The following is a 26,475-nucleotide window of genomic DNA, read 5'->3' as shown; positions in this document are numbered from 1 at the left end:
CTACTACTTCTACTACTTCTACTACTTCTACTACTTCTACTACTTCTACTACTTCTACTACTTCTACTACTTCTACTACTTCTACTACTTCTACTACTTCTACTACTTCTACTACTGCTACCACAGCTACTACTACTGATTAAGTCTTATATCATAAAAGTAGGATGCTAGACAGCTTTTCCTTACATATTTTCATTCAATAGTAGCTAATAGAAGGTAACCATGAAAATACCTTAGATCGAATTTGCAGATATAATATAAGCCTCATCATCTATTTCCTCAAACCACTCTTCGCTATAGCCATCGAGCTGTTCATCGAAATCTCCCCGCAGCACCGCTCTGTTCACTTCGGCAATCTCAATTTCTTCGGCTTCGTCCTCAGCTTCGCCGCTGAAGAAGGCTGTTCTATCCGAAAACAGCTCCCCTTCTTCGCCTGTATTCTTGGAGCGAATCACATGGAGCCGATACGCGAAGACAATGCCGGGAGCCGTTTCATAGCTTTTCTTTTTCTCATGCTTCGAATCGCCGGTGATACTGGCCCCCACCGCGGCAGGTACAGCACCGGTGGGAATAGGAACCGATGCCCCAACAGAAGCTGCCATTTCATTTGCCTTCTCGTCTGTGACTGTGAAGCTTCGCTGTGCCACGCGTAGCCCCGAGATGATGTACACGTATCGCTTGCCGAAACGTCCGCTATCAATGTGCCTTTTCACACCATCGAGAGCCACGATTGCTTTCAGAGTCTCTGGGGTAAAGGCCCCATTGAAAGCACGAATCTCGTGATCCGCGGTGCCGAAAGACTGATTTTTGCTGTTACACAGCGACATGCCCACGTTGGCGTTGGCAATTTCAAGGAACTTGGCAAATAGCTTGGTCCCAAAAGATCGTTTCGTTTCGTTCAAGAAGCTGCGATTCTTCTCAACAATAGACTTGACCTCTGGTAGGTCTATCGTCGGGTAATCGGCGAGAGATGCGAGAGTAATGGTTGGTTGTCGAGGACTGGGAATGATTCTACCAAGCGCAATTTGCCCATCGGGGAGGAAGGTAAAATCGGGACAGAGAAACCAGGATTTACTCGCCATTGCTTAAGACAGTCAAAGATAGCTAGATGGTATGGGCTTGATATGATGGATGAAGAGTGGTATATAATTGAGAAGTATCTGTAGATTTATCTGCGGGGTAGGCCGTAGGCTCCAAAGATTCTCCCCCCCGATGATATACATGTGATAAGTGTTTTCTGCCTGCTAATTGCATACCTGTGTGTATTACACTCCAATCGATATCAATCATCCGATTGGAGGAGGTCTCAACTGCTTATCAGGCTGTGTATAACGACTTACATGATGGGCACCGACATTAACTGGCGGTATTTTACTCATCAAGCTTGTTCCAGAATAACAATTTCAATAACACATAAATTTGATCTATTTGATCTAGTTGATCTAGTTGATCTATTTGATCTATTTGATCTATTTGATCTATTTGATCTATTTGATCCAACTCATCTGATTGATCTTAAAGTTCTAATATCTCAAGGCGGATGCGTTTTGACTGTTCTAGGATCTATGATAAACCAAGGTCCGCCAATGCATCGCAGAAAGCCATACATCGGCTCATATCATTTGGCCTGCTTTTCCAGAACCATGCCGGTTTTACAGCATTGAGCCGAGGGTGTTCTGGAACTTGTTGTACTAGCCGATACAGTATCTTCTCCATACCTTTGGTAGTCCGGAGCCGTTGAAAAGCACTACTTGCCGGCTTCCCTTGAAGCGATACCAGCGAAGGCAAGATAGTGGTATATATCAGCATAGTAGCGCTGATACCCGCCATTATAGCTGTGGCAACTGAGGAGCCAGGTTGGCAAACGTCTGGATATGTAGTTCTAAACTCTTCTCTGATATAGTCCGGAATATCGTCGCCATATGTACCGAGCACAGCAGCGCCATTAGTTGTGCTGGCTGAATTTGATGGCAAGAAGGTGCCATGGCGGTTCGTTGCGTAGACAGATATGACGGCATGATGGCGAGCCGGGAAACTTTCGTTATCCGTAGATGAATTCCCAGCGCTAGCGAGGAAGATGACATCTCCCTGGCGCTCCTTCTGCACTGTCTCAATGGCCTCGTGAATTCCTTGATCATCGAATGCGAAACCGAAAGACATGGAGATGATGTCGGCTTTGCCAGTCCGACCCGCCCAAAGGATGGCCTTTCCAATTAGTCTGTAAGCTTCATAACAAATGTAAGATATCTCACGGTTCCACTTACTTCCTTTATATTCTCCCGGTTCTTTTCTAGCATCTTTGTGTTTTCGGCAACACGCACCACCTGGATCTCGGCACCAGGGGCACACACCATAATAAGCCTTACCATCAAGGTCCCATGACCAAAGCTATCTGTCATAGTGGTGGCGCCAGGATTAACAAAATCTTTTCCCATTGCAAATTGCTCTTTTCTCCCCTGAAAGGCGATGAAATCTTCGTCACAGCCGGTATCTAGGATGGCAATTCGAACCGGAGCAGCGACTTTACACGCTCGCCTTTTGCGCTCAACTTGTTCGCTTATTCTCTTTAGGTCTTGAAGCCACATTCTGGAATCGATGGCACTGTGGAATAATGCTCCTGGCTCCGGCTGTGCTATTGGATCAGATACCTCTTCAGGTATTGAAGAGTCTGGCTTCTTTCTGACGTAGGTAATGTCCCCGGCTTGCACTCTAAAGCCTCTTTTAGCTAGCCATGCAAGTGGGCGAACCACGTTCTTATAAAATATCTTCCTCCGCGCAAGGATACCTGCTCGCGAGTCCAGGGCTGTCGTCGGCTCACTGGATAATTTGACACTCCCTCGAAACGGTTTCACTGGCTTTGATGGCGGAATAAAGTTCTCGCTATTAAGACAGAACTTCACAGCCCGGTCAAAGTAGTTCTTATTTGTGAAGCCATCCCAATGTCCCTTTTCTAGTTCAACAAGCTCATCGGTTGCTATTTTGTGATTGAGATTCGCCTGTGCAACCATATCTCGACGTTTCCCACTCCGAAATGGCTTACCGAGGCCAATTTCTAGAAGTAATATGCCTATATCAAAGATTCTTGGGCATCGATGGTTCATAAGGGCCTCAGTTATGATATCTGGCGTTATATTACCGGGGATGTCAAAAGGGAGCGACAAATAGGCGCAGAGAGGCAGCTGTCCTTCATGCTCTATGCTCTCTTTCTCAGGCATGAACCATATTGTATCGCTCGTCCATTTGATCCGTAACAATTCTGAGTCGTAGTACTGCCAGTATGATCGTGCCAAGGCATAAGAAAGCATCACTTTGTCTTTTGGTGTAAGGTCGTAATGGCGTAGGATACTTTTAAGAGATTGTCCCGGTCCAGCCTGAAGAAACTGCTTTAAAACTTGCGATTCATTAAGTAACGAAAGATTGGTGTCATAATTGAAGGAGAGGAAGAGACGGGCGGTGATCTCTCTTTCTAGGATGCGGCAGAAGCCCCCTCGACCGAGCAGCTCCTGACCATCATCCGAGGAGCTCTTTGGTTGACTAAATCCTCTAGAGTTAGCGAGAACAAGCCAAATAAACGATTGTTAAGTTTTGGATGATATGAGTAATTGGCTAACCACTAGGGAGCAACTTTACGATTAAAGGAGAAGGAAAGAGATAACGCCTCGATAGGACCATCTGATATGATGAATGCCCCACTCTTAACAATGACTGTAACTGTAGTGCCATGTAAGACATATAAATACCTACATCTTTAAACAAAATTCTTGCCAAAGAGCCATATCTATGGCTGAAATAAGGACCAAAATGTTGTATGAAGTCGAGTCTGGAAGATCGTGTAGGCACAGCCGTGCTGGATGCCGTATTGCTTGTGATTCTAATTCGCTGGGTGATATAGTGCTACTGAATTCGTGAGACGCTGGTTCGCATTGGGTAATGTGTTGGAGAGCCTTGAAGATTGTATCATTGTCGTCGTCAGAAATAAATGGGATATCAAGGTGCTGCTGCGCATATTCGGATAATTCATCTGTATTATTTTCTTCTTTGGTTAACATACCAATGAGGTCATCACATGCGAATTCGAGACCTCTGGCATTTTCTATTCGTGTCTTGAAAAACGCAACGAGACACGTCTCTGGATCTGACTGGTTTTTCTGATTAAACGGAGATTTGAAAAATGGTAAGTTAATATGAAGAGCTGCGCTTGTGGACTCTTTGGCTGGCTGAGTAGTAGCCTGTAGGTCTCGTAGGATTGAATGACAGAGTTGTTCAACGTCAAGTTCTATCCAGTAAGGCGGAAGAGAGTCGAGATAGGTGTTGATTAGATAAAGCCGAACGGCGATATCGTTTGCTACCTTGTAGCCCAAATCAGAGGGCTTTAGGCGTCCCTTAGCCAACACCCCAAATATCGCTTCAGAGAGCTTCGCGGCGTGTGATGACAAGAGAATTGAAATGGGTTCGTCTATCGTCATGGTGAATTAATTATTTCAATGAGAGATTGCACTTTCAAGACGTGGCTAAGTAGCTCTTTTACACATCAAAGGTAGGCCTTTACCCGACAATAATTTGGGATATCTGCTTGATGTTTTGAAGGATCTATTTTTGATAATAATCTGAAATTGGGCTTTTAGGCTATCTATACTTGGGAACGTTAGTGGAACTACCATAGTCTAAGTATTTGTACAGAAGCAATACAGCTGGATGCCCCCCCTTCACTTTTCCCATATACTTATTTGTACCTACTAGCATGTAGGTAGACAACGTAGCCTGTCAAACTACGAAGGTACTATATAGGTAGCAATTCGACGCAACTGAAATTGCCTTGATACCCCTGCTAATAGCTCCCTTGCACATACTGTCAGGAGTCCACCGTATCTCGTAGTCAGCGAGAAGAAGGTGCATAACTCCGCAAGACCCCTCACTTGGGTACGATTAATCGATATCTTAGCACAGGTACATGGCGTGCTTTATCCTTCTCACCCACAGTTACCCGTACCTAGGAGCGCAAGTATCCATCCACTAATGTCAACTTTGATACTTGTTGGAATACAGCAATTTTACCTTCCTTTCTGCACCGAGCATTGCAGCAACAGGGCACCTGCTCCTAGGCTCATTATAGGATAGCAGCAGTGCTCTGTATTTACTATTAGTAAGCTGTTTTAGCTATTTTTTAATATACTTATTTATACTTTAGTATTTTTTAGGGTGCTGGATAGCAGAGTTGGGGTGCTGAATAGGTATTCCCTTTATTATAGGCCCGTGCGGTATTTCCTTTGTACCAATACAAGGCTCTTTTGTAACCTCTATCATGTGCTCTATTTGACCAATCCAAGCATTCCAACAATACTCGTGTCATCTTGGTACATATACTCTGGCAGCACGGCATGTCAGTACCTGATATTTGCCCAAGACATCTTCATACTCCTGCTACCTTTGATCTCGTTAGCTTTATACAGAAAATTATCTATAACTCAAGACTACAATCAAGAATGTCGCGTACTTCTGTCTCCATCTTAGCGCTCACAGAGTCTTGCGTTTCTAAATTCGACAACCTTCTTGCATCATATGCTCGGGGCTCACAGCGCATTGAATCGTTGGAAAGTCGGCTAGCTGACTTCAACCTTTGGGCCGACGGTGTTGGCGCCTTAGCAAAGCCTGGGGCCTCGTTGGATTCCAGACTACAAGGTCGTCTCAACGATCTCGCATTGGTGAAGAATGTTCTTATCATGCTGGCCGACTCTCTGGACCATTGCGTGGGCCTCGCTAAAAACGAAACAAACTACGACGAAACAGCCCATCACGAAGCTATCCAAAACCTTGACTCTGCTATCAAGAATTTGGCTTTGATCGGCGTGGCCATTCGTCGAACGGGACAGGCATCACGAAACCGTAGGGCCGACAAGACATTCAATCCGGACAATCACCAAGAGTTGAGAACGCATCTCGAATGTATAATTCGTCTTCGGCCGACAGAAGAAGCGCTCTTTCAGCAGACAGAGAACGGTGGATTTGTCGCCAAATTAGACAACTCTAAACTGTCCGATATCCAGAACCGCCTCGTGGAAGCAAACCTTCGGCGAAGACATAAATTTTTGATAGCGCAGAAACGTTCCAGAGACCAAAGGAACGTGCAGATACGTCCTTCAATTCTTGAAGCTCCATCACCTGCAGGTAGCGTTCTACAGCAAGAGCCTCTTGCGGACATACGGAACGCAGATGCAGCTAAAAATAAAGAATCGACATCATATCCAATTACCAGGGGCCATGAAGCCACAGCACCAACGATTTCAAGATTTTCTCTTGCATCAACAGCTGAGGGAACATTGAGATATACTCCAGCTGCTAGAAAATATACTCCAAGCGTAACGAAAACGCAAATCACATTCATCGCCTCTGATGTCGAGTTCCCAAAAGCCCCTTCTATCCCTTTAGGCCGAGAGATTATGAAATGTCCCTGTTGTTGCCAGTCTCTACCAATTGGAACATTCCAAAATCCTAAACTATGGAAGTAAGTAGTAGGAATCATTACCCTTGTTTAATTTATAAAGGCTGATTTAAATTTTTTGTTGAAGGCAGCATATAGTTGAGGATCTATGCCCATATACTTGTATTGCTGAGAACTGTCCTAGTCCGCAGCTCTTATTTTGTACAAGAAACGAATGGGAGAGCCATGTTAAAAATACTCATCTACCCCGGTGGGAATGTCCATTTTGTGAAGAGCAAAATGAAAATTACTCGACTATGGAGAGCATGGGCTGCCACCTTCAGGATGTCCACGGAGAGGAGCTCCTAGATAACTCGCTTGCAACCCTTCTCTCTTGGTCTGCGGTACAAACAATGGGAATAAAATCCTGTCCTTTATGCTCATCGAGTGGGCCCGAAGACTCGCCGGAATTGGTGGACCACGTTTTGCGACATGCCTATGACTTTGCCCTTCGGGCACTCCCATGGCCACAGCCTGTTGTATACGATTTGAATATGTTACCAGGAGGCTTCACCATTCCCAAAGATTCAGATCCTATGGAAGATGTTCGACATTGGATCAAAGGGGCTGCACACGCGAGCGTGGGACCCCCAGAGATACAATTAAGCGATTACGATGGACAAGATCACTCCGCCCCAGTTCCTACCAGTCTTTTCGAATACAGTGACTATTTCCTCATGAATGCATACTTTGATGACCAATCTGAGGATAGGTCCTCCAAACTACAGTTTAGTCAAAGCAATGCTTCGGCTTATTCCACCCTGTCCGCTCAATCACACATCACGAGCCGTGTTGAGGACTCTGTCGCCTTCTCGGCTGACAGCCGACAGGTGGCATCAGCCTTTGGTGAGAGTGTTATTAGGATCTGGAATATAGATACGGGGCAAATTACAAAAAGACTTAAAGGCCATGACAGTAAAATTTACTTAGTCGCCTTCTCGCCTCACAGTCAACAGCTGGCATCAGCCTCGGTCGATTATAATATCAAGATCTGGGATATAGAAACTGAAGTTTGCGTGCAAACGCTTATAGGCCACAATGGAACTATCAAGTCGATGATTTTCTTGCCAAACTACCAAGAGCTAGCATCTGTGGCAGATTTTGATGCACCCAGGATCTGGAATACAAAAACCGGACAGCGGGTACGGACGCTTGAAAGCCAAATTAGTATAGTTACTTCAATGGCCTTTTCGCCCAGCAGCCAGCAACTAGCATCATCAGGATCATCATTGGATGTTGGAGGATTAATCTGGACCTGGGATATAACATCAGCACGGCCGGGACACACGTTTTCAGGCCATATGGACACAGTCAAGTCACTTGCCTTCTCACCTACCGGCCAATGGCTAGCGTCAGCGTCATGCGACCGGACTATTATGCTTTGGAATATGAGAACAGGGGAGTGTGAATGGACGGGCAAAGGCCATGATGATCAAATTACTTCAGTTGTCTACTCTCCCGACGGCCGACAGCTAGCATCAGCGTCATTGGATAGCACTATTCGGCTCTGGGATGTAGCGACGGGCGCCTGTCTTGTAACGCTCAATAGCCAAAACACTAAGTTTAATTCCGTCATCTTCTCGCCTGACAGCGAACAACTCTTATCGGCCTCAGACGACAACGCTATTCGAGTCTGGGACATAGCAACAGGCACATATATCAAGACGTTAATGCTCAAAGATCATGCTACCGAGCATATAGAAGGTCATACCTACCGTACACATTCAGATTATACGGTCGGATGGGTCTGCGCCTTACCAAAGGAGCAATTAGCGGCGCTTTATATGCTTGACCACAGGCACGAGGATCTTCCAAACCCGGGAGACGATGACAATACATACGTCCTTGGAAGTATTAGCGGGCACAATGTCGTTATTGCTTGTCCGCTTATAAGCAGAACGGATAAGAATGACGCAAAAACAACTGCTCAGATGATATCTACATTTCCTAATATCAAAATATGCCTATTGGTAGGAACCGGCAGCGGTATTTCTCCAAAAGTTCGACTAGGAGATATAGTTGTCAGCTGCCCTGCTGATGGAGAACCTGTAGTTCTTCAACTGGATATGGACAATGGCAAACTGTTGAAACACACAGGCCCTTTGAAGCCTCTTCCAAAAACACTGTTGCTTACCTTGTCCAAAATTGAGGCTAATCGAGATACCTATGCCAAGAAATTATTTACTTATGTCAACCATGTTGAAACTCGGAATGGCGTACCAAGAAATTTTGTCAAATCTCATTTGCATGAGGATCTGCTCTTCAAGCCAGGCTACAGACACGTTAGCGGGATCCTTTATTCAGACGATGAAGAAGACAGCTGTCGGCTTTGTGATAAATCAATGATCGTTGACAGGCCACTGAGAAACGATAACATTCTGATTCACTATGGTCCGGTTGCATCGGCAAATCAAATCATCGGAGACGCTACCTTCCGCGAGAAACTTAAAGAACTTAACAAGAACATCCTCTGTGTTGACACAAGGGCTGCAGACTTCACAAACAACTTTCCCGGTATCGTTATTCGGGGCATTTGCGATTACGCAGACTCGCATAAGAATAAGGCATGGCAAGAATATGCTGCAGTTACAGCTGCGGCATGCGCGAAAGCTTTTCTTACGGTACTATCAGTGGAAGATGTCGATAAAATGGAGATCATTGAAGGCAAGCAGACTCATAAGATACCCGCAAATGCTAAACTGACATTTGGAACCAGACATTGTCCCACTGGATATTGTGGATAATAGCGCCCAAGAGTACGACACCCGCGAGATGGCTCAGAGTCAGGCCGAGCACGACGAGGCCCACACTGATGGCGTTGATACGAAGCTGCACGACGCACTTCTCAATGGCGAAACAGAGGCGGTCGAATTTCTTCTAAACCATGGCGCCAATGCCCAAGCTAAGAATAAGCATGGCGAGACACCCCTTCATTATGCAGTTTTCTGCACGCAAGTGGATGTAGTTAAGCTCTTTCTTAGCCATGGAGCTAATATTGAAGCTGAAAATAACAACGGCGAAACACCCCTTCATTATGCAGCTTCCTATGGGCAAGTGGACGAGCAAGTGGCTATAGCTAAGCTCCTTATTAGCCATGGAGCTAATATTAAAGCTGAAAATAAAAACGGCGAAACACCCCTTCATAAGGCAGCTTCCCACGAGCAAGTGGATGTAGCTAAGCTCCTTATTAGCCATGGAGCTAATATTGAAGCTGAAAATAAAAACGGCGAAACACCCCTTCATAAAGCAGCTTCCCACGAGCCAGTGGATGTAGCTAAGCTCCTTCTTAGCCATGGCGCCAATATTCAAGCTAGGGATAAGAATGGCGATACACCCCTTCATTATGCAGTTTCCTGCAGGCAAGTGGATGTAGCTAATCTGTTTCTTAGCCATGGAGTTAATATTGAAGCTGAAAATGACTACGGCGATACACCCCTTCATTATGCAGCTTTGCACGGGCAAGTGGATATAGCTAAGCTCTTTCTTAGCCATGGAGCCAATGTTAAAGCTGAAAATAACAACGGCGAAACACCCCTTCATCATGCAGCTTTCCGCGGTCAAGTGGATATAACTAAGCTCCTTCTTAGCCATGGAGCCAATGTTAAAGCTGAAAATAACGAAGGCTATACACCCCTTCATTATACAGCTTTCCACGGGAGAACAGAGGTCTCTAAGTTGCTTCTTGAGCAAGGAGCCAGTATCAACGCTCAAAATGTAGAGGGCGATACACCGCTTCATCTTGCAACTAGGCAAGGGGAAATAGATCTGGCCAGAATACTTGTCGAACAAGGGGCTGATATGAACACTGAGAATACACGTGGCGATACAGCGCTTAGCATTGCCATACAGATGAAGCAAGAGAATATCATTAAATTTCTGCAGGAACAAGGCAATGGGTCTTCAGCGAGAGCCAAGGTTTAGATAATATGGAGATTGTTCGTACGCCACATACCAGTTTCTTATAGTAGATTAGCCAAGATATCTCATATTGTACCTTCCTCATTTTAAACATAACTACAGGGATTTCTCAACGTCCATCGCTTCTCGAATACCCTCCTCAATAGCCGACACTCTAGCCTGCTCCAAGCGCTTGAGAGGCCGACGAGGGTATCCTCCATATCCATAATAGCTCTGAATCGCCTGTTTCGTGCCCGCAATAGCAGCCTTTGTCAACGGCCAGTCGCCACGGCTAAGAACCTTTTGCAGCTTCTCGGCCTCCTCCTTCTTGCCCTCGGAATACAGATCCCAGACCTTGACGCACAACTTGGGCATGACATTGGCACCTCCAGCAATGATGCCGCTGCCGCCGCTGACAAGAGTCTGGAGGGTGAAATCGCACATGCCGCCAAAGGCCATGTACCCTGAGCCCTCCTGGAAGGGGGTCTTTGCGTTTGTGCCGAGGGCAACTCGCGTGAGCTTTCCAGTGTTGCCACAGGTGAATTTGGTTCCGGTGATGTTCTTGTGCTCGGCCAGCTTGATCAGCAGGTCGCTGTCCATGTCGACGCCAGACACGGCGCCGGGGTAGTTGTACAGGATGATAGGGATGGGACTCTCGTCAGCCAGGGCGATGAAGTAGTTGTAGATGCTCTCCTCGTCGGTCTGGGCTCGGTAGTATGAAGGCGGCAGAACCAAAGCAGCTGCGGCACCAGCGTCGGCGGCCAGGTTGCACAGCTCAATGGCGCCTCTGACGCTGCCTTCAGTTGCGCCGAAGAGGACGGGCGTTGACTGGAAGCCGGCGGCGTCGAGGGCTTCTCTTGTGGCCTTGAGAACGGCAATCTTCTCTTCTCTCGTGCAGTGGACGGCCTCGCCGTTGGATCCCATGACGACGAGACCAGCGAGACCGGCCTTGGCGAGTCGCTCAGCGTGCTTCTTGATGGTGGGGATGTCGAGGTCTTCGGTGTTGGGGTCGAAGAAGGTCATGGTAGGGGCGTAGATGCCGCATGGCAGCGACTTGGGAGCTGCCATTTTGAATGTTGGGTATATGAAGGCACGCAGGATATTGGGGTATATTTTTGGGTGAAGAGAGGATGAGGTATTACTATGGAAAGAGAAGACGAGACAGGAGGAGCTGTAAGCAATGCTGCCAAGTCTAAATACGGCAGACCCAATCTTTATAAATACAAGTAGGTGCTCATCTAAGAATTCTCGGTCAAAGAATAGCCGCTGGTAGCCAGACAAGCTTGTCTAACAAAACGAGGAAATGCTTGTACATGGAGGGGAAGCCACCGATCAGCTTCCGATATCAAGGCCACGGCTTACAGTTAGGCTGACCCCGTCAGGAAATCAACTGGAGCCAGAGCCGAAGACGGCGAGCGAATAGAAGGAATGAGTGACTTGAAGGCCATGGAAAGCGGCGGATTGGATATAAAACGGCCCATGAGTGTGGATATTGGTGTATAAGAGGAACGTGTCGCGGCTCGGTTGATGATGATTCTGGGGAATCGAGGTACAATGGAGGAAAGTGGGATGTTGGGAATAGAGTAGTTGATTGGTGGAAATATCGATTTGATGGATTTTCCGCCATTTACATACCGGTAAAAGAACCCCGAGCTAGATCCGCTGTACCTGGTTGAGCTACTCGCATTTCAGCCGTCGGTAGTACGGCAATATAGAAGAAGCTAGGCACATGGCGAAGGAGTCATGTACGTCGGGTTATTGTCGCCGAAGTTTATAGAAGAGGCGTTGCTAGCTTCATTAATATTTCCGCAGATGGAAGCTAATTTGAGTATTGTCTGGTCAATTTCTTTGGGATTTTTTTTTTCATAACTTTACTCACTTACATTGCGAATACACATCTTACAATCATCGTCTCCAACAGCCAAAATTCCATGGAAGAAGCAACTTAGATAGCTTAGACAGAGCTAAGATGATGATGCGGGGTCATTGGAATTCAGCGCGGGGTAGTGACCCCCGAGACCATTAAACGTGGGATTTACAGTCTTATTCTAGCATCATGATTGCAATTGGCATTACAACTACCAGCTTTCAGTTGAGACACCGAGACAACTCTAGCTGCATGCACCTATAGCCGCGTCTATCAGAAACTAGATAGCACCTAAATTACATGCATCTGAGCACATGTGCAGTTTAATAGAAAACAAACGCAAAAGCCAGGCTGAGGGTCCCTGAATATGCAACTCGGTCTTTATTAATCCCTCCAATTGCTGCCCCGCCAAATGCCCCTCAATTCCTCCGTCTGCGCGCCGTCGACGTCTGTTGGAGCTGTAACGCGACTCGGCAAGGCTGTGTAGATGCTTATTTTTCTTCTAGCCTTTATAACTTGATCATCTTCTTTTTCTCTTATTCTCAACTTTTCCTTGTAGCCTCTTGTCTCATTGAGTTGTCTCCTTATTCCAAGATACCCCCGTTAACACGTCTCTCACCATGGCGACTCCTCTCAACGTATTGATGGTGAGTGAAGCTTCTCACAACTTGTAGTTCGTTGCGCAACGATACAGATGGCTAATTGGCATATTCTCATTCAGATCGGCACCGGCGAGTACACCACTGGCTTCGTCGGTGGTGGCATGTCTGGCTCCGACAAGAAAGTGGGCGTCGTTGGCCTCACGCTCTTTGACCTGCGACGACGAGGCAAGGTTGGCCAGCTGGGCATGGTGGGCGTCAACGGCACAAAGTTTCCCGCAATCCGTGAGTATTTGCTGTATCATGGCTGAGACGATGTATTCAGTTGCTAACTCTGGGCATAAAAAAGGCGAACACCTCGACAAAAACATCACCCAAGTCTACAACAACCTCGACACCTCCTTCGACTCGTTCCCCGCCAACGACAAGATCGATGCCGACGCCTACAAGGCCGCCATCGACCAGCTGCAGCCCGGCGACGCCATCACCATCTTCACGCCCGATCCCACGCACTTCCCAATTGCCCTCTACGCCATCGAGCGCGGCATCCACGTCCTCATCACCAAGCCCGCCGTCAAGCTGCTGCAGCACCACGTCGAGCTGGCGCAAAAGGCGGCCGAAAAGGGCGTCTACGTCTTCATCGAGCACCACAAGCGCTTCGACCCGGCCTACAGCGACGCACGCTTCAAGGCCCAGGCGCTGGGCGACTGGAACTACTTTTACTCGTACATGTCGCAGCCCAAGTCGCAGCTCGAGACGTTCAAGTCGTGGGCCGGCAAGGACTCGGACATTTCCTACTACCTCAACAGCCACCACATTGACATTTGCGACTCCATGGTCCAGCAGCGCGGATACCTGCCCGTCAAGGTCTCGGCGTCTTCCTCCAAGGGCGTGGCCACCAGCCTGGGCTGTGTCGACGAGACTGAAGACACAATCTCGCTGCTGGTGACTTGGCAGCGCAAGGACGAGCCCAACAAGCGCGCCATTGCCGTCTACACATCATCGTGGACCGCTCCCCAGCGAGCCGGTATTCACACCAACCAGTACTTCCACTACCTGGCCAAGGAGGGCGAGATCCGCGTCGACCAGGCCCACCGAGGCTACGACGTTGCCGACGACCGCGCCGGCCAGCTGCAGTGGTTCAATCCCTTTTACATGCGGTACGCCCCCCGACGAGGACGGCAACTTCAACGGCCAGACGGGCTACGGCTACATTTCCATTGAGAAGTTTGTCGACGGCTGCCGCGCGGTCAACGAGGGCAGGGCGAAGCCGGCGGATCTGGATGCAAAGGGCCTGCCTACTCTGAATAACACGATTGCGACAACGGCCATTTTGGAGGCTGGACGACGGAGTATTGATGAGGGCCGTGAGATTCAGATTGTGGTGGAGAATGGAGCTTGGAAGCTGGTGTAAATTAGAATAACGAGTAATTATAAAGGATACTGTACGAAAATGAAGATAAAATCGAATGAAAAAGACCAATTCTCAATTCTCAAGTTTGATTGTAGCATAAGGCTGTAAACTTGGTGGCTGATGTGATGCTTCTTGTTCGAGTTGACAAAGCCTTGAGCCTGAACCCACACTACCAGCCACTAACACAAAATTTCACTGCAATACACCAACAGCCTTTACATCTCATCACAACCACTGCTCATGAAAAAAACAACACACAACAAAACTAAACAACCCTCCTCCAAAAATGTCTCTTCCCCAAGACACCGACCAAGACGACATCTTCTCCAACCAGCCCTCCATCTCCAGCCTCCTCACCCAACTGCGCCGCAGCACCCTCACGCCTCACAACCGCCTCAAATCCATCCACGCCGACGCCGCCTACGTCGCGCAAGTCGCCTCTGCCTTTTCCACCCGTCAACAATCTCACGACCGGAAGCGCAAGAGACGGAGGAGACCGCTGGTGGCGAATGAGCGCTGCGGGAGCTGGTACATCCCGCCGGAGAAAAAGGACGGCAGCGCCTATTTCAAGAGCACGGATGGGCATGAGCGGGCGTGGAAGTTTAGCACGAGGAGGCTGAATTTGCATTTGATTGATTTGATTGAGGAGAATGACGGGTATGTGGAAGCAATTCATTAGTCATTTATTCCATCTTTTGAGTGAGTGTTGGAAGAGACATGAGATGGCTGACTTATATGGCCCCATCAGAATCATCATTGTCGACTCAACTCGCCGCGGTAAACGTATGGCTTCCCTCTTCTAATTCATTCATTCATATAAATCTCATGCTAACCGTCAATAGGCATGCCCGATGCCCTCTCCACCACCATCCCCATCTGGTGCGCCGTCATCAACCGCGCCCTCCTCCCAAACCACCCTCTTTCCACCAAACTCTTCCTCCCTCCTTACCTACCCGCATCAACTCACTCCCAAATCCTCGCCCTCATACCGTCATTCCTCGCTTCCCTCAAAGAACTTAACCTCACTCTGCCCGAATCTCTCACAAAACCTCTTCGCCCCCTGTGGATCACGCAAGAGTCATCCCTCCCCGACTCTCCAGATACAGACGAGGAAGATGAAAACGACAACGAAGTCGATCACCAGAACGTTATATTCCAAGACTTTAGACCTGTCATATGCTGCACCGCCAGCAGACGAGTCATTGGAAGCGAGGTAGATGAAGGCGGCTACATCCAAGGCGCAGGAGACGACACCGAGAACTGGGCCTTGGGACTCACCCCCGACGTCTTCTGGGCCAACACCACAGCCCTGCTCTCTTCCCCAGAAGCTAATCTCCCCGACCTCATTGTTCGTCTGGTGGAAGAAGCCAAGGTGAAGCGCCAGGCCGGACAAGGCAGTCAAATCGCTCTTGCGCGAAAGCAACTCACGCCACACATATCTGTCCGCCCGGTATCAACATCCCATGATCTCTCAACACCACCTGTCAAGCAAGAAAACGAATGCCTCATCCTCCTCACCGACACTTCTCCCACTCCAAAGGAATCATGGATCCAATCTCCGACGCATATCCGCGTCGACCTTGGCAAACACAAGACTGCCAGCCGCAATCTCCGCCTTGCCCTCCCAGAGATATGCTCCTTTGCCGCTGCTTTTCTACAGAAACACCATTCAGCATTGGATTCCTCAGCGGATGGAAACAAAAAGCCACCACAGATCATCGTAGCCTGCGACTCGGGCAAGGATCTCTCAGTGGGAGTCGCTCTCGCATTGTCATGCTACCTCTTTGACGAGCAGGGCAACTTCCGCATGCCTGATGAAAATGCGTCCTTTACAAAAACGCTGGTCAAAATTAGGCTGGGGACCATCATGACGGTGTATCCGGAGGCGAATCCGAGCAGAACGACTTTGCAGAGCGTAAATAGCTTCCTGATGGACTGGAGGAAATGAGTCACGATTAATCAATTGTGCAAAAATGGTTTTGTATATAAAGGAAAGCAATTAGATCAGATAGACCAATTCCAAGACCGTCAATTCGTATCGTCGTATCTATTCATATCTAGCCTTTTGCCGTCTCCTTCTCCTTCACTCTTATTTTTCTTTCTTCTCTTTATTAACCAAGACGATGAACCAAAAAAAGGCTCAATAAATAAAAAAAGGCTTCAATCCAAAACACAGAAAAGAAAAGCAAAAGACAAAATGGTAAAAGAAAACTCCTTTAAACCTCGCCCTTCTCAATCTTGGCCAACGCACCAGGAAACTCGCTCCAGTCACGCATCACCACCACCGCGCCCGCACTCCTCAACACGCCCTCCATCTCCTCCTGCTTCGCATCCGCATACGGCCCGACATAGCCAATCGTCTTGATGCCCGCCCTCGTCGCGCTCAGCGTGCCGCTCTTGCTATCCTCCACCGCGACGCTCTCCTCCGCCTTCTTGCCCAGCACCTTGAGCGCGTGCAGGTAAATCGCAGGGTCCGGCTTGCTCGTCGGCTTCTCCAGCGACGTCGCCGCCGAAAATACCACGTCCCCGGGGAAATACTTGTCCTGGCCGACCTTTTCAATCGACGCGCGGACGCGCCTCAGCGCCGACGACGACACCACGGCGAGCTGGTGCTGCTTCTTTGCCTCCAGCGCCTGCAGCTGCTCGTCGACGCCGACGCACGGCCTCAGCGCGGCTTTCAGCTTGGCAATGACGGCGTCCTCCTCCATCAGGACGTACTTTTCCATGTCGTCGGGCGCAATCTCGATGCCGTGCGTCTTCTGCAGCGTGGTGAGCATGCCGCGGAAGTTTTGGCCGACGAACTCGGTGATGAGCGTCTCGCCGGTGAACTTGACGGGGACGTTGCGCTCGGCGCAGATTTGGTTGATGAGGTCTGCGCAGGCCTCGAAGGCGAGCTCCTCGGAGAGGACGAGCGTGTTGTCGCAGTCGAAGAGGATGGCGTTGATCTGGTTGACGATTGATTAGCGAGCGCTGGGGGAGAAGACGAGGTAGAGTATGGTATACTTACTTCAGGCATTTTGATGGTATATTCTAAAAGTAATATTATGTCAAAAGAAGAAGAAGAGAGGGTATCTAATTAGACTCTAGGTTCGCAACGGTATGAAGAAAAGAAGAAGGAAAAGAGGAACCAGACGAGCGAAGCAGCAAGTATATAAGCCCAACGGGAAGACTAAAAAGGCCCTTTAGCAGCTCTCCACAAAGCAGCACCACGTCGGGAGTTCGTATAGTACTACTCCAAGGCCCAGTCAGAATGCAGTGCCATCTGTATAATTACCTCATATGAAACACCAAAACGATACAAAACCACATTTCACACGCAGGCAGTGGATAATTTCCCCCCTCAAAATCCTGATTCTCGCCGTTTTACAAAAAATGTCGTGGCCATGCGCAATTGAATCATAACTCCATGCAAACTTACTTTTCTTATTCCATCGTCCAAATCACATGCTAATAAAAAACCGACTACACTCTTAATTATCAGCACCGCCATTCATTCCATCGTCAATCCCAAAAACAAATAACCTCCTTCTCCAGCCTCCTTCTACCTCCCTCTTGATTAGCGTCTTTCTTTTTTTTCTCCTTCTTATTCCCATCCTAGGCTCTCACAGCTTCTTCACAGCCTTGCTTCATCCATCATTTTTACCCCTCCCCCCTCAAATCCTTGCCCAGTGTCGTCATTGCCCCTCCTTCGGGGCCATGTTAGTGGACACTTGCTTTTGGCTCCATAGCTTGAAATCCGGCTGCGGGCGGCAGTTTTGCTTGGCTTACAAGATGCTGCTGCTACTGCTGCTACCAAATCAAATGTTACATGTTACAGCAATATATCATCAAATGCGTCAAGCCAATGAATTGAGCTATATTAATCAGAATCGCGCCTGGAATTCCCCTCATGCTCTAATTTCCCGTGACCACCCCATGGAACGCAGCCGCCGTGGCTGAGACCAGCATGTCACTCCGCAAAAGGCCGTAAGACTAAGTGATGATATCGTCATGACAGCACCGTAATTAAACAGCCCGCAGGGATCACTGCAAGCGCTCATTTCAACCCCCACAAGCCACATCACTCAGAGTATGGAGTTCGTAAAGCAACAGAAAATACAACTGCATGTATAGATATTTTATACCAAAATAAATCCGCTATAAGTTCAATTGATCAAATCCATCCATCCATCCATCCGTCTCGTTACAGCGTTGAGCTAGCACCCGACCAACATGAACACGATTGCTATATCAAAGTAAAGCCTCTTTCAAGCCCTCCTCAACGACAAAATCCTAGTAATGTCTTTTTCTTCCATCATGTCAACAAGAATCCCCCCGCGTGCTTCGAACTCTGCCAGAAATGCATCCCTAAAACGCCGTACTCGCTGTCAATTCGTCTTGACAGTGCAAAAAGTGCCCAAAAAGGTGGATGAAAATAATAAGAAAACAAACAAGAATAAAAACACGCCAGCTTGCCATCAGCGTACTATCAGGCGGCATCGTGCCGCTCCGCCCATGTCGGATTGCACAGACATTCCCAGCCTTGCAAAAGGGGGTCTCGTGGCTCGGTTCCTGAGGTCCTGTTCATGTCCCGCATACCAAGCCCTCTGTCGCTATGTGGATATATCGTTCTTTTCCCCCTCTCTCAAGCTCTGTGCGTCCAATATGTTTTTCTTTTCTATTTTTTTTTTCCTTCTACAAAATCTCTTTGAGCTGTGCCTTTTGATCTTGGGACAAGCTTGATGGGAAATTGACCTTGTAGCGAACAATAAAGTCGCCTCTCTGTCCAGGCTTCTTCGTCATGGGCATTCCCAGTCCCGGATACCGATCTTCACTTCCAGGCTGGGTTGGGCCGCCTTTGTCTATGCTGATTTGCTTGCCGTCAATTGTAGTGACTACTCGCTTCCATCCAGTCAAGGCTTCCTTTAGGTCCAGGGTAACGGTGTGCACAATGTCGTTGTCCTCTCGCTTGAAGAGGGGATGATCTTTCTGTAAGTCAAGTAGTTAGTAATAATTCGCATCAAAGTATGTATGAAATGAGTAGTGGGCTGGCTTACCTCTTCAAGGATAAAATGCAGATCTTGTCTACCACCCTCTACTTGATCGCCAACTCCGTTAAACTTGATTTTAGATCCCTTCTTGAGACCCGGCTTGATGGGTACTTCCAATATCTGGTCGGTTTGCACTCGCTTTCCGGTCTCGTCAAAGGTCTTGCGTTTAATCTTCATCTTCTTTGTCGTTCCGTTGTATAACTCTTCTAGAGAAAGAGGTAGCGGCCGTTCAACGGTTGTAACTTCGGGTGTTGGTTCGCGGTTCCTCTGCGGAGCCTCAGCGAAGCCAGATCTCGCCCTCGTTCGTCCAGGCCGGGGACCGCCGCCGCCGCCGCCGCCGAATGATGAACTGCTGAAGAAGCCAAAATCGTCGTCGTCGCCGCCTACGCCGCCGCCTCCACCATGCATGTTGCTGCGCATAAACTCTGTGAATATGTCTTCGGGGTTGTTGAAGTTGTACGCCTTGGAGCCGTTTCCGCCAGTGCTGAAATGGAACGTCCTGGCGCCGCCGCCTCCCGGCATGCCTCCGAAATCAAAACCGCCAAAGCCGCCAGGCATGCCGCCTGCTCCCGCATAAGGGTTGGCCCCTGGACCTCCCTCGGGCGGAGGAGCACCACCCCGCAGCAGGAACTCGAGGCCATATTGGTCATAGATTTTGCGCTTCTCCGGGTCGGACAGGATCTCATAGGCTTGGGAGCACTCCTTGAATTTTTCCGAGGCGTTGGGGTTGTCTTTGTTCTTGTCAGGGTGCCACTTCAAGGCAGCTTTTCTGCACACGAAATTGTGGTTAGCATCAATGGTCAATTCTCTACTCTCAACCGGGAACATGCTGGTTGGGCGGTAAGCTGTGTGGGGAGGCTTGCGGATTGGTCGCGCTCCCCAATTGCCACCCACAGCTAGCTCTTGGCCCAAGCAATGAATGACGACAAACGCAAGGGAAGCCAAAGGGAAGGGACAGGAAGAAAAATCGGCAAAAATAAAGTAATCTATACATACCGGTAGCCTTTTTTTATTTCGTCTTGCGACGCCTCAGGTTTGATACTCAGAGTATCGTAGAGCTTGGTCTCCTTCACCATCTTGATGGCTGCCGGATGACGGGTCGGTGTGAGTTCTCTCTAGGTGGCAGTTGGTGGGGTGATGATATCGACAGTAAGAAAAGGTTCAAATGAGTCGAGTGTAAAAGAGTAGAGTTGGCACTCGGTATCGTAGCTCGGTCGAAGCAAAGGAAGAGACGCCAGATTGCCTTTTCGTCTTTGTAGTATTGAATCGTAGCGAAGAAAAGTGAAAAGAGAGAAAGAGTAAGAATCGTCTGGTATGGAGAATATGGAGAATATGGAGGGGAAGCTGGGACACAAGGTGAGAAAGAAGATGGCCGCTACCAATTAATAGGCCCTCGATAGCCCCGGAACCTGGTCAGTTGTCAGGCTCAGCACCTGTAGCAGGGTCGAGTGAGCCGTGGGGTGGGGCCGCTGGTGCTGGGACCTTGTAGAAGCTTCCCGCTACCGCCTATGACGCACGAGACAGCTGGGGTTTGGACTGTGAGAAGCAGTACTGGGTATGATGGGAATAGCAGTCTGTCGGACAAGAGCAATGGGGAAATGTCCTGTTTGATCGCCGCAGACGGGATATCCAATTGATGTTCCGACGAGACGCGAGATTGGACGTGGCACGACTTTTATATCGGGGCGGCTTATACATGTACCCTCTGGAGGCAGATAATGCACCCTGGGAGGTGTCAATGGCGGCTGCAGCAGTTGGTGGGAGCGGGTTCAAGGCATGCAGCACCGCAGCGAGCCAATGAGTAAAGCAGGAGGCGCCGCAACGGCCAAAGACCCAGTGCACGGATAACCAGTGATGTGCTGTGCGGCGCTGTTCAAAGCTGTGTACTGGATGCGTGTTGTGATGCGTGGTGGATGCGCTGCGATGCGGCGAGCCAGAAAATGCCTGCAGCTGCCATGTACTAATCCAACCGGCAGCGCCAACGCACAGCAATGGAGATGCGGAAGTAGGGATAGAAGAGGAACTCAAAAGAGGGGAATGAAGCGGATTTATCTCTCGATTCATCTTCTACTTGTATGCATTCTCCTATAATGCCTATCCGTTACTCTTGCTCGTAGCAGTACATGGTTGATAGCCAGGTGACTCGCAAACGGGCAGGTGATGCTCTTTCTTTCGCCCACTCGCCATGTACACGCAAGTACCTCTTCCACCACAACGTGCTCGCATGTACATCCGCTTCGTGACGGAAAATAAGCTGTGATGAGCATTGATGCAATTTCCCAATCACAAAAGACAATATGCCATTCGTGATAAGAGCACATCTAATGTAGACAAAATGAGAAGAAGAAAAAAACTCTCTCTTTCTTACCTGACATTCAATCCCATCTCATCTCGTCTCAGCCATCTCATCTCCGGCTCAGGTTACCTTACCGCTCGCTCTATTAAAACACTACATATCAAACACCACAAAATGCTACCATTACGTTCAAATCAAATAATCGTAGTAACAATAACCACACTGCCGGTCCTTTCGGGCCATGATCACGACAGGGACTCAAAACAGATCAATTCGAGCCCAACTGCCAGGAACTCCAAAAACAGCTCGCTGGCAGCGCTAAGCTCCACTTGGCAACCGACCCGCTATCACCACTTCGAAAACCACGAGGCCTGCTAAGGTATGCGCTGTTCTATCAATAATACCGCCCCAGCCACGTCACATGTACTGTAGGCATTCACTATAAACAGATGAAGCGTTTATTTTCTTTTACCCCTGCGTCTACGGCTATCCTCGTAAATTGTTGACCAACTATCCCCGTCGTAAATCCCTGCTCACCCATTAATATGGCTCACATGCATCCGATATTGATAGAAGGTGCATTCTCATACGAGTTCGGGGTACATGCCCCCAGATCATCAGGCTAGAGCACCTAAAGAAGCAGCTAAAATAACACGTATCCATATCTTAGTAAACATTGTTAAATCTCTTAAAAGATTAAATCGCTACTACTACTTGTTCTGTGCAACATGCACAGCTTTTCGGCAGTGTCCCATGGAAGCTTCTAGAAGCTTCTATGCTTCAACTTCTCTATGCCCGAACAACAAAAGATTGCAAGGACAATCGAGATACCGTTGAAACATTAATGAATCATATATAACAATTGACAGTAAGAGTATAGGTATAAATGAAACAGTTCATGTATACAATAGGGGATAATCTAGCAGCAAAGTATTCTTTGCATTATACACTAGCAGCCTGAGCTTCATCTGACACCAGCCAACTCCATCACCTCAAAAAATAAAACAATATCATTGCGATTCTCAGCAAAACCCGCTTAAATATGCTACAGTATCAACTAACAAGGTGAGCAGACAGTTGGCCTACCCAGTTTATCCCATATACAATGGGCCGCCAGCGCTTTCCTTTTCTCTTCCTTGGTATCATAACCACTTCCATAGACTTTCATTGCCTTAGTAGAGCTTCTAGTCCTGTATGTCCGGAATTTCCATGTCCATGCTCGAGTCTTCCCTCCCCTCGGTCGCTTGCGAGGGTCGTACCAACGTCAGCGGTCGAGCTCGTTCTTGCATCTCCGGGCCCTTATTCATGCTTTCATCCATCAAGTTGTTCTCGTCGTTTGGCTGGCTGGCTTCGAGAGACGGGGGTGTTGGTCGTTGGGCTTCGCCTTCGTCCGCGGCCAGCGTATCTGGGGTCAGAGTTGCAGACTCGACGTTCATCTGTGTACGGATCCCATGATCTCCAAACTTGTTTTCAAATTCGGAGCCTCTGGCTTGCTCCACAGTGCCTTCAGACATGTCTATCATTTCCGTCTGCGCTTCTTCCAAATGTCCGTCAAATACACTTGCAAATGGATCTCTATCCTCGCTGCCAATAGACGCCCGGTTGCTGTTCATCGAATCCATACTGTCTCTATGTTTTCTCTTGGAAGGTGAGAGGGTATCCACGGGAACATGCATCCTTTCCTCTCTGGTATCAGCGGCAGGTTGTCTGAGCTCTTGTCGGAATGCCTTATTATCCGATTTGGCAAACATGCTCAAAGCGTCTGATAACGGCGCCCGTGGTGTCGAAACTGCTTCCTCGGTAGCATATAGGAGCAGCGGTGTCTTTGTTTCGTACCACACACTTTTCAAAACTCGCTCAATTTCAATTTTCTATCACAGAATAGATAAGCATCAACTTCGAATGAGCAACAAGGGGTCGTAGATGTGAAGCAAAAGGGGAGCTTACCTCTGATTTGACTGGCACGTCCTCATCGGTACAAAGTTCCAGTCGCCACCACTGGTCGGTTGGCGCATCTAAGCTCTCTGGGTCCGCCGACTCCGAAGGAACTCGCTGACAGACATAAACAATATCCTTATCGGTTGCTATGCCTCGGAGGAGGTACTTCTTGCACGTCATCGGCTTTGGCCGGCCTGGCTTCTCTGGCTTCGTCAAAAGTCTGCCAAGGAAGCGCTGCTTGGCTTGGATCTGCTCCAGCTGGGTACGGAGGTCTAGAAATCCCAGGGTCAGTACGTCCATCTTTAAAATCTACTTTGTCAGAATGCAATCTTTCCTACCTTCAGTTCTTGTTTCTATATCGGACAGTATTCGTTCTGTCAGCAGGAGCACCTCATTCACCTGCTGGGAGTGCGTAGCCTGCTCGTCAGTCATCTGACAAGGAGCGGTCCGATAATCAGGATACTTGTTGATGTCGAACGCCGAAGCCTCCATTCCTTGGAATTGTCCAGCGGTTTCTAGATAATTAAAGAACACCTGCCACTGCTCCTTTGCTTTGGCAATCATTTCGCTCTTATCAAGAGACAGTTGATTCCAATCATTGTGCCATTCCTGCAACCGCCGCTCTTCCGTTGTCACTCTATCAATGTCATTCTTGGTCTTGCACCAAGCAGACATTATCCGTCTGGCCTCCTCCTTACGGCTAGCCAGATATCGCTCAGGATAGAAGACCTCGGGAATTTCAAACGATTCGGGGGGGCCCTCACTGCCGACCTTGATGACGAACACTTCGCCCATGTTCTGGAACATGGCCATTCTTGACGTCTCATTAGGATCTGCCCATGACAGAACGTCACCCCACATCAAATAATCAAGGGCCTCGTAGAGTGTTTTGATGTGAGCGTAATCAGGCCGCCTATGGTCGAGTACCAGCAATCCAAACCTCGCATCCTCGTAGCTTTTGCCGATCACATCGTCACCGCCGACATTAACCAGAGATGCCTCTTGATATAACGGCCCAAGGATCGCGTCATACCCCAAGCGTTCGTAGAATGCCCTTTCCACTCCATTATAGGCGTTTGTAAGTAATTCGGTTAGTGTATTAATAGTTCCATAACTCCTCTCCGTAGAATCGAGGAATGCCATGAGCCGATGTATTTCCTCTTCGAAATTTGCCCTCGGTATCTCATAGCTGCCGTCACCCCATGTCGAGTCCTCGGTGTACACTTCGCGTAGAACATTTGGAGGAAGGATTTCTTCACCATTCCACCACTGACTATTAAACCCATACGAGGCCGCTGGAGCGCCGCACTGCAGTAGAATGTTTCTCGCCAATGGAATTTCGTGAAGAATGGTGAGCAAGCCGCCCAAGCTGTGGTTGCCGACAGAGCTGGATCCTGAAACAATGAACGCGGGAACTTCGGCATCTCGCTTTCTTTGAGACGGCGTAGGAGCACTTGATAACTTTGCCTTTAGCGGCGTAGCAGGTACCATAGCCCAGTTGTTTTGATCATAATCGGAGCGGTTCGCAGGGCCAAAGTACGGTGTTGAAGTGGAGTGGTCCATCACTCCAGACTCCTGTGGAGGCAGAGAAAACCCTGCTTCTTGTGCCGACTCTCGCAGAGCTCGTTGTATATCGTCTTCTTCTTGCGAGTGCATGGTGGATCCTCCTATCAACATTGTCAGAACGTCATATTTCCTATGCGAAGAGCAGAGTACTACCAGCTGCGTCTGCCGCAGTCCAGTCAATCATATTACCGAGTGGAGATCTATTGTTCGATCGCGATGGTGGTCTTGACGGCGCTCCAATAGGGTAGCTAGGGGGGGGAGGCGTAGCTCCCTGTATAATGTCGTTGCCTTCTAACGATTCGATGTGAAATGCTGCGAAGAGCGTCAGCCGTCATATCATCTTCTCCCACGCCGCAGATAGTCAGCAGTTCCATACATATGCCTGCGTTGTTGCCGGTTGTGCCGTCTCTATCAGCTGAAAACATTGATTCGTTCCATGCTAACGCATATTTTTGCCGGAACTGCGACGATGCAAGTCAGCATCTGCTCCATTTCGCCCACTGCATCCAGGACGCAGGTGGAGGGGTAATGCAACATACCGACTCAGAATTGTCAAAGTATTGCATAACAACCGTTTCGACATTGCGATTATTATTCTGCAAGAAATTTATCGCGGTAAGTACCCTGTTATCCCTCGGGATGAGTCGGTGGCGATGTGGAAACATACTCTCAGGGCGTTCGTGATCATGGTGCGATCATCGACGGGGTTGAGGCCCGCAAAGTCAACGACTTGCGACACCTCGTCTTCGGAAGGTTCCATGGAAGCCATTATGGATAGCAGCAATACCGATCTCTATTCAGATAGCTATACGAATTCTATAGCAGAAGAATGGTGGAGCCGAAATGGAAGTGCGCTTTCTGGGAGCGGCCTCTCGCTCAACAAGGCGGGACAGCTGACCCTAGCCCCAGAAACGTCGTCGTCTGCGGGCAAAAGACATGAACAAATGTATGGATGAAGCGAAAACAGAGAGCAAATAGAGTTTAGCAATGGAGTGTCGAAGTAGCGGCGCGAGAAAGCTGCACAAGTCGAGGATATGCAAGCTCTTGGGTATGGAGAGTGAGGCGCCTAGGACTGTGGTTGACGATGAATGAAGCTGCCATGTCCTTGTCCCGCTGTGGGCAAACGTCAGTCCAGGGACTATGCCGGGGCGATAAGATAAGCTGCGGGCAGCTATGCTAGGCCGGCGGGATAGAGGGGCCACTGGCTACTGGCAGCGGTTATGGCTGCTGATGCTAGCGGCACTTTCAGGTACCTGCGTTTCTTTGTCTGGTTTGGATCGCAGTGCAAAGAACTCCATAGGCCTTTCAGGAATTTCCAGGCGAAAGGGAAAGCGACTACGCAGTTACTTATATCCTCTCTTCTATTGCGAGTAGTAACTGCTCTTCCTCG

General features: G+C 48.6%; 9 protein-coding genes across 9 annotated transcripts; 3 read left to right on the top strand and 6 right to left on the bottom strand.

Moving 5' to 3' along the window:
• Positions 1-233: 233 nt before the first annotated feature.
• TrAtP1_011503 (uncharacterized protein) lies at positions 234-1,082 on the bottom strand (the record flags this gene model as incomplete). Its single annotated transcript, XM_014084637.2, has 1 exon — positions 234-1,082. The coding sequence occupies one exon, from the start codon at positions 1,080-1,082 to the stop codon at positions 234-236; it is 849 nt and encodes a 282-aa protein (XP_013940112.2).
• A 336-nt stretch (positions 1,083-1,418) lies between these two features.
• TrAtP1_011502 (uncharacterized protein) lies at positions 1,419-4,583 on the bottom strand. The gene is made up of 3 exons (XM_066115135.1): positions 3,745-4,583; positions 2,265-3,534; positions 1,419-2,205 (listed from the first exon to the last, which is right to left on the bottom strand). The coding sequence occupies exons 1-3, from the start codon at positions 4,464-4,466 to the stop codon at positions 1,564-1,566; spliced, it is 2,634 nt and encodes an 877-aa protein (XP_065971233.1). The 5' UTR covers positions 4,467-4,583; the 3' UTR covers positions 1,419-1,563.
• Positions 4,584-5,307: 724 nt separating this feature from the next.
• On the top strand, positions 5,308-11,953 carry TrAtP1_011500 (uncharacterized protein). Its single transcript, XM_014084633.2, has 3 exons — positions 5,308-6,502; positions 6,567-9,142; positions 9,195-11,953. Exons 1-3 carry the CDS (start codon positions 5,379-5,381, stop codon positions 10,397-10,399), a joined length of 4,905 nt encoding a protein of 1,634 aa, XP_013940108.2. The 5' UTR covers positions 5,308-5,378; the 3' UTR covers positions 10,400-11,953.
• TrAtP1_011499 (uncharacterized protein) lies at positions 10,493-11,443 on the bottom strand (the record flags this gene model as incomplete). The annotated part of the gene is made up of 1 exon (XM_014084632.2): positions 10,493-11,443. One exon carries the CDS (start codon positions 11,441-11,443, stop codon positions 10,493-10,495), a length of 951 nt encoding a protein of 316 aa, XP_013940107.2.
• Positions 11,954-12,680: 727 nt separating the features above from the next.
• TrAtP1_011498 (uncharacterized protein) lies at positions 12,681-14,376 on the top strand. The gene is made up of 3 exons (XM_014084630.2): positions 12,681-12,889; positions 12,964-13,126; positions 13,191-14,376. Exons 1-3 carry the CDS (start codon positions 12,863-12,865, stop codon positions 14,063-14,065), a joined length of 1,065 nt encoding a protein of 354 aa, XP_013940105.2. The 5' UTR covers positions 12,681-12,862; the 3' UTR covers positions 14,066-14,376.
• A 165-nt stretch (positions 14,377-14,541) lies between these two features.
• Positions 14,542-16,203, top strand: TrAtP1_011497 (uncharacterized protein; the record flags this gene model as incomplete). Its single annotated transcript, XM_014084629.3, has 3 exons — positions 14,542-14,912; positions 15,004-15,038; positions 15,098-16,203. 3 exons carry the CDS (start codon positions 14,542-14,544, stop codon positions 16,201-16,203), a joined length of 1,512 nt encoding a protein of 503 aa, XP_013940104.2.
• Positions 16,204-16,471: 268 nt separating this feature from the next.
• On the bottom strand, positions 16,472-17,271 carry TrAtP1_011496 (uncharacterized protein; the record flags this gene model as incomplete). The annotated part of the gene is made up of 2 exons (XM_014084628.2): positions 16,472-17,200; positions 17,263-17,271. The coding sequence occupies 2 exons, from the start codon at positions 17,269-17,271 to the stop codon at positions 16,472-16,474; spliced, it is 738 nt and encodes a 245-aa protein (XP_013940103.2).
• A 1,069-nt stretch (positions 17,272-18,340) lies between these two features.
• On the bottom strand, positions 18,341-20,623 carry TrAtP1_011495 (uncharacterized protein). The gene is made up of 3 exons (XM_014084627.2): positions 20,282-20,623; positions 19,292-20,054; positions 18,341-19,223 (listed from the first exon to the last, which is right to left on the bottom strand). The coding sequence occupies exons 1-3, from the start codon at positions 20,359-20,361 to the stop codon at positions 18,930-18,932; spliced, it is 1,137 nt and encodes a 378-aa protein (XP_013940102.1). The 5' UTR covers positions 20,362-20,623; the 3' UTR covers positions 18,341-18,929.
• Positions 20,624-22,447: 1,824 nt separating this feature from the next.
• TrAtP1_011494 (uncharacterized protein) lies at positions 22,448-26,471 on the bottom strand. Its single transcript, XM_066115134.1, has 7 exons — positions 25,753-26,471; positions 25,625-25,681; positions 25,462-25,546; positions 25,275-25,397; positions 23,858-25,186; positions 23,529-23,791; positions 22,448-23,452 (listed from the first exon to the last, which is right to left on the bottom strand). The coding sequence occupies exons 1-7, from the start codon at positions 25,852-25,854 to the stop codon at positions 22,766-22,768; spliced, it is 2,646 nt and encodes an 881-aa protein (XP_065971232.1). The 5' UTR covers positions 25,855-26,471; the 3' UTR covers positions 22,448-22,765.
• Positions 26,472-26,475: the final 4 nt, after the last annotated feature.

Source organism: Trichoderma atroviride, chromosome 6 (genome assembly GCF_020647795.1).
Source record: "Trichoderma atroviride chromosome 6, complete sequence".
NCBI lineage: Eukaryota > Fungi > Ascomycota > Sordariomycetes > Hypocreales > Hypocreaceae > Trichoderma > Trichoderma atroviride.
This window is presented reverse-complemented; position numbering and strand designations above follow the sequence as displayed.